Here is a 6,807-nt window from a genome sequence, read left to right as displayed (position 1 = left end):
ATTTGTATATTTGCATATTTGTATTTGTATATTTCATGCACCAACGGCACCAGGAAACATTCTCATAGGCGTAAAAACCTACTTGGCAATAAACAAAACTCTGATTCTGATCACTGCCACGGATAATAATACATGAAGCCTACCAAGCAGATTTGAAAATATCTAATGAGGGGAAATTGCAGGAACACTCATAACTGACTCAGGTGTGTGTCCTTGAATCTCACCTGGTCTAGCTGACCCAAGTAGAGGTCCACTACCGGGGCCTCGGCAGAGAAGAACCGCACCGGAGGCCGAGCTGTTGCCACCACATTTTTGGCACGGCTGCAGAAAGAGAAACACAAAAACATGAAAGGCTGACACCGAAGTTTCCTGCGTCGAGTGAAGCACTCGAGAGGCAGCGTGAGATCATTTGTGTGTTTCAGTCCGCCCAGGTTTCATCTCCACTGCTGGGATCACTGGGAGATGAGTCTGTATTGCTCAGCGCTCAAAACATTCGTCAATTCATTTATTAGTTGACCTACAGAAGATTAATCGTCCAGCAATTGCAACAACTAGTATAAGTTTAAATAATTTATTTAGCAAAAATGACAGAAATTCTCTGGTTTGCTGTTTTTTTATTGTTGTAAATTGAATAAATGTTGGTTTAGGACTGTTGGTCGGGGCTCTGGGGACTTGTGATGGGCGTCTTTTCACAATTTTCTGATATTTTATATTAAAAAAAACCTTTAAGTTCAGCTGTATAACATAACGGAGGCCCCAATCGGTTTGTGGCTGCAACTATCGATTAATCTGTCAATAGTTTCTGCTCTATAATATGTGCTTTACACTTTCCCAAAGCCTTGAAGGTGATGTCTTGACTACTCTGTACAGATTCAAGCTTGTTATACATTCATACTTGTACTTAAGTCATATGTTTTACTGAAGTAACTACTGGCTGAGGAGCAGGATGTGTCTGAGATCATTTGTCTGCAAGTTTCAGTCCTCAGTCACAGCTGTCATCTCCACAGCTGGAGGATGTTTCACTACAGAGCAATGGTTGTTATCACTGTGCTCTTCAATGAATAAGCATTACACGGGTCGTCCACGGTCTGTTTAAACGCTTTAAAGCATTAGTTAATCCTCTCCTTCAGTACACAGACAGTCTCAGATCAGCTGCTCAACACAATGAACACCCTAATTGGTCCAAAGTAGCTAGATTAACATAAGGAATAGCTCATTCACGCTGTTTTAGTGCTACAACAACATTATCTCTCAGCAAAAGTAACCAGTTAAAATGTTTAGGACGTCTCACATACGCCTGATCACAAAAAAAATAAAAATAAAAACACAAGCTCACAACAACAGTAACAGAAGCGCTGCTTGTTTCCGCTGCTCTCACCTGCATGTGAATTTGACGGCCAGTATGAGCAGGACGCCGAGCACGATAGCCCCGCAGAGGAGAGCCGGTCTCCGGGCCATCAGAAACAGCACCTGCCGGAGAGACTGCCGCACCCGGCGCAGCATTACAGGCTGTCGGCGGCTCTCCGTCCCATTTATACGCTCCGGCTGCTGCTCACCGAGTCCATTTGACTAACGGGGGCAGGGGGGGAGGGAGACGGTGTTTCGACAAGGAGGGAGGACACACAGCTAACCTGGATTGGACATCGGTGCAGCGGGTGTGAAAGGTATTCAAACGCGGTCAGACCAACCTTTCTTCCCCACGTAGACTTTTCACTTCCGCGACAATGACGTAAGGGAGGGACGGTAAAGTGCTGTGGGCGGTTTGAAAACGCGCCGTTAGTTTTTAAGACTGCCATGGTAACCAGGGTACAGAAAAAAAATAAAAATAGGATTTATGTTTGGATAGGCTTGTGTTTAATGTGGATTGGGACCAGTTTCAATCATTATCATGTTTGAATTCGTCCGCAGTAATTATAATTACATTTGTAGTTTTTTTTTGCGTATTGAGTTTTACGTGCTCTTTTGGGACAGTCCCTACGTTGTTATGGCGACAACCGTTGTTGCCATGGCGGTTGTCAGGCACCAGAGGGCGCCATGGAGGTCGTTCTACAGATTTTTATCAATCAAACTTATTATTTTACATTTTGACTTACAAATGAGTACTAAACTAATTAATTAACTACTTAACAGGTCACAGACAGTCTAATAATGACACAGTATAACTATAAAGTAAAACTTTACTGGTAGAACTAGGAAATACTGCTCACTGGAAGTAAATATTTATTGATTACACTTATGTATCTCACTATTTAGATAAGATAACCATCCATAAGGTGTAAATTATCCATATATTGTATGGTTAATTCTGTTAAATACTCACTGACAAGAGCCTTTAGCAATATTTGAGCAATAATGTACAGTATATTACTGGGTACTATCACTGTACATTGTACAAACAGTGCATATAAGATTTAACTTTATTGCCCCCAAGTCTCTATTCTGTTTCTTTTATTCTATTTTGTATCGTATTTAGTCTGGTTTAGTTATTGTGTATAATTTGCCTTTTTAAATTGTAATTGTATATTCAATTAAATCATGGTCAGGAAATATTTTAATTAAAAACAAGGCTAAAAATAAAAGTTAGGGTATTGACAAATGGCTTGTCTGTGTTGCTTTCCTCAGGTGCAGTACATGGGTGATATGTTAGATATGTAATTTTTATAATGCACATACAGCAGCTTTATATAAATTAATTTCTTAACTTTACTACATTTTAAGATAAACAAATCCACACAACAGTAAAACATTATTTAAAAATCTTTATTTGTACTTTGTCATTAGAGAACATTGAAGAACAAAATCACAGTGTCAAATCTTTAAGTGCAAATGAACTATGTAAAAAAAAGTCTTTAATTGGCTTCAATCACCCATAACATGAACATTTATACTGCAAACAAAAAAAAATGTGCAAAGCAATATTTGTCAGCATTAACAGCAAATAAAATCTGCTACAAACGGTTTCTCCGTAAAATCATAAAAATTAGAAAAGATATTTTTTAGCATCTAAAAAAAGTTTTTCAACCTATATTTCAAATCTAAGTGCCGCGTTTTTTGTGAGATGGTTTTGTTTTCCCTTCGACTCAACATTAAAGCCTGATGTTCCCATCAGTCTGCAAGAACTACAAAACCCAGCATTGACACGTTTCACAATCATGTTATCAAACCTCGCACAGAGAATTTTCCGACAGCTCTACAGCACCGAGATCGCAGTCAAAGCTGGAAGCACGCCGACGACCCAAAGAACGCATCCAAAATGTATGCAGAATAAGGATTTATATACATTTAACTCACTATAATACTGTTTTCATTCGAGCTGATACTTTTAGAGCAGCAGCTGTTCATTTAAAGAACCAGTGTGTAGGATTTAGTGGCATCTAGTGACGAAGTTGCAGACTGCAACTATGGTAACTGGATAACCACTCACCTAAAAAAAATTACATTTATATATATTTCTTCCAATAGATCAACTGAAATGTTACACACTGGACCTTCAGCTGGCTGTGGCCTGCATGCCATTAAGACATTTAATTAAAACAAATGAATTTATTGATTCCTGTTCAGCAGCCAAGTCTGTATATGCATTTAAAACAAAGCTTACACCCATCTCAGTGCTACAAAGCTATCAGAAAACTCCTCATGAGGCCAGTCTTTACTACCACCAGTGTTGGAACACGACTTATCATTTGCATAACTGCCCTCTGGACCATTTAGGCAATGTGGTTTGTGAATGCACTGAGCACGCAGAGAGACCGATCACTGCAGTAATATCTCCTAATCAATAACACCACAGATATTCAGCTGTTTCTCATCTCGTTGATTTTTGTTTCTCCTACAATAGCTCAGTGCCTTTCTTGTTCCACACGGCACAACCATCCAGCAGAGAAACAAGACAGGAAGCGAGAAAACTCCCTTTCCAACAGCAAATAAGCCAGTTTCGTGTGATTGTTTCTGCTAAAAAAACACTTCTCCTCCTCAGCAACCGGATTTCTGGCTGTTTTGTTTGCTGTGAACTGTACGGCATTTAATGGGGCACTGATTACATGCAGTTTGTTACAGTGCCTGTGTTTCTGGGTGCATTAGCTGCTGCACCACCAAGTCTATATTAATAATGGGACTGAAGTAGAGAGCCCAGTAGAAGAGGCAGTTGCACACAAACTGAGGGACAAAAGGCCACAGGAGGGCGAAGGCAAACCCCTGAGATAACATCTTCCACAAGTGGTTCCACATCTTGCGTGGCAGAGACCTAAGGGAAGTGGAAGGTACAAGTTAGTGTTTAAGTGCATGCAGCCAACCTGGAACTTAACATGTAGCTTAACTTAATAATTACATACGCCTGTAATAAAGGATGTAACAATATACTGCGAGACAGTTGGGATACTCTTTATACTGCTGACTTTACAGTTTCAGTAGCTGTAAGAAGGTGAAACTGAGAATGCACCATCAACAGTTTATACCCCACCTCGGAAATAAAAAAGGAGAAAATATATTTAGTAGATTTCTGTCTGAGGAATAAAGGAATCTTTTTCAGTCATAATTTGACTTATTGTTACATTCAGTAGTGTAGAAATCTTTAAACAAAAGGCAACAGAAACAAAACCTTGAAAAATGAATCTTTAATCTGTGCTGGTTAGAGGATGCTAGCGTTCTTTGTTCGTCACCTTCTTCTACTTCCACTGTAAAGGTTCCTTGAGTTACGTGAAAGGCTCTTGTTCACTCTCTGACTTCCGATCCCACACTTTCATAATGAACTGAAAATATTTTGACACCTTTCTCTAATAATGTTTTGCACTGTTGCTTTAGCAAATCATCTCTCATTCTCAGTACAAGTTTCCAATCCTACCAGCCTGCACACCACAGCTGCTGCTATCTACATAATGTAATCTCAACACAGCAGGTTGTAGCTCAAATAGAAGAAATGGCATCATGTATCATGAACAGCGCTGTTGTTGCTCCCATGCTGTCTGACGCATCCGATTACAGTGGTTACATCGATCTGTCTGGTGTCTGCCGATTTACAATTCAGGGAATTCAGAGTAAATCAGTCGCTGTATCTTTCACCTGTCTGTTGTTACTGTGGTTGCCATGGTCACAGAGCGAGCGCCGCAGTAAGCTGACCCATAAACGCAGCAATGAGCCACGCATGTTCACCACGGCTCTCTTCCAATTCCAGCACCTAGTTTTGAACCGTTTGGAGCATTTCCACTAAAAAATACTTTGTTTTGGACACTCAAAAGTTGGTTCCCAGCTGGAACAAAAAAAACAGCAGGTTTTCCTTGGGAACCAAAGTGGGCGTGTCATATTGTACAGGTTGTTATGCATTGTGCAACGCCCTCTGTTAATGACGCATCCGATCACAGTGGTTCCAATCCAAACTCTTCGTCTGAAAGCCTTTATATTTAGGTTATGAGGAGCTCCAGGGTACGGGTCGTTACTGTAGTGGACACATGTCTATATGTAACTGTGTGTAAGAAAAAACAAACCCAGTGTCTACCTGATCCTGGCTCTCGTCCCGAGTCTCCACAGAGCGCAGCCTTCCAGCACAGACAGCAGCATGGTGTTAACAATAATGAAGCGAGATGTCCAGTAGTGGACGGCCAGCCAGTCCCAAGCAAACTCTGCTATCAGCTGGTATGGAAGCAGGAGGTACTTTACGAGAAACTCCGCCCACTGTCGCCAACTGGGCTCCAACTAACAAATACAGGAACATCACAGGAAACAAAAGGTGACAGTTGAAAAGTGCTTTTTAACAATTAATAAAATCTATTAATGTGAGACAGTTGAGTTAAAGTTATTTTTTACAGTAAGAGCCAACGTCTAAACCCTCAACACAGTATATTTACATCAGATGTTAATTTAAAATAGTTCTAGCTGTGAGCTTTCTCACTGATTACTGTTAACATATAATATTAATTATTGTATTATTTTACTTTACATTATGTGTCAAGAAGAGCATGGAGGAAGATGACCTGGATCCATCACCTATGTTTCACTACATACTGTAATCAATTATTAAGCTGAACCAACCCGGCTGTTTTACAAAGTTATCTTCTTTTTTTTTTAATGAAAGTATCTATTTGTAACCCATTTTAAAGATTCACATCTTCAGTAGGAACACACTGGTGTAAGGCTGAGAGACACTGAGGAGGGAAGTGAAAAATATTAAGAAACTGACTGAATCGTTGCTGGTTTTAGTCTTTTAATAGAATTTGTTGACAGCAAAAAGTGGTGGTGGATCCAGGTCATCTTCCCCCATAAAAGTACAAAATATCACCACCCTTACCCTTTAAAGCCATGTTTAAGCTCACAGCAGCATCTCACTCTGACTATCAGCAGTAACCGGAACATAATGCGTATATGAATGCACCTACTTTATTTGACCTCTTTATTTTTAGATTTTAGATTTAATGATACCGTATTAGTCTCTCACCTGTGTGTTGAGGAAGCTGCTCTCCACTGAGTGGTCGATGTGTGTGATGGCTGGACAGCAGGTGTGGAGGAAGGGCAGGAAGGTTTCCGAGTAGTCGAATAAATACAGATAGAAGAGTGTGAGACGAGGGGAGCGCTTTAGTGCGTACAGCAAGAACAGAGACTTCCCTGCATTAGCAGCCTGGTAGAAAGGGATAGAAATAGAAGTATACAGAGTTAGTGGACAGTCATACAGTCGTACATGTGAGAAATATAACAAACACACTGACAGGAGACTCAGTTCTTAAAATCTCAATAATAGTGTATTTTCTTAAATGAAGGAACGGTGGTACAACACTAAAAGCAAAGGTAATATTCTTAAATACTAGTGTAACAAGATGT

The 6,807-nt window shown here is 40.0% G+C and overlaps 2 protein-coding genes across 4 annotated transcripts in view; both read right to left on the bottom strand.

Annotated features, from left to right (window-relative positions):
• Positions 1-1,715, bottom strand: part of txndc11 (thioredoxin domain containing 11) — an 11,378-nt gene extending 9,663 nt beyond the window's left edge. For both annotated transcript variants that reach the window (XM_035660844.1, XM_035660845.1), the window contains exons 1-2: positions 1,379-1,715; positions 225-321 (exon numbers count right to left, since the gene is read on the bottom strand). In XM_035660844.1, the coding sequence (XP_035516737.1) occupies positions 225-321; positions 1,379-1,503 (222 nt within the window). In that variant the 5' untranslated portion in view covers positions 1,504-1,715. The remainder of the gene's footprint in view (positions 1-224; positions 322-1,378) is intronic.
• Positions 1,716-2,744: 1,029 nt separating this feature from the next.
• Positions 2,745-6,807, bottom strand: part of LOC118327159 (bifunctional apoptosis regulator-like) — a 337,943-nt gene continuing 333,880 nt past the window's right edge. For both annotated transcript variants that reach the window (XM_035660422.1, XM_035660423.1), the window contains exons 7-9: positions 6,428-6,607; positions 5,492-5,688; positions 2,745-4,243 (exon numbers count right to left, since the gene is read on the bottom strand). In XM_035660422.1, the coding sequence (XP_035516315.1) occupies positions 4,051-4,243; positions 5,492-5,688; positions 6,428-6,607 (570 nt within the window). In that variant the 3' untranslated portion in view covers positions 2,745-4,050. The remainder of the gene's footprint in view (positions 4,244-5,491; positions 5,689-6,427; positions 6,608-6,807) is intronic.

Source organism: Morone saxatilis, unplaced genomic scaffold (assembly GCF_004916995.1).
Source record: "Morone saxatilis isolate NCDOM2014 unplaced genomic scaffold, NCSU_SB_2.0 Contig17, whole genome shotgun sequence".
NCBI classification, from domain to species: Eukaryota; Metazoa; Chordata; class Actinopteri; family Moronidae; genus Morone; species Morone saxatilis.
The sequence above is the reverse complement of the archived record's forward strand: the minus strand, read 5'-3'. Positions and strand labels throughout refer to the sequence as shown.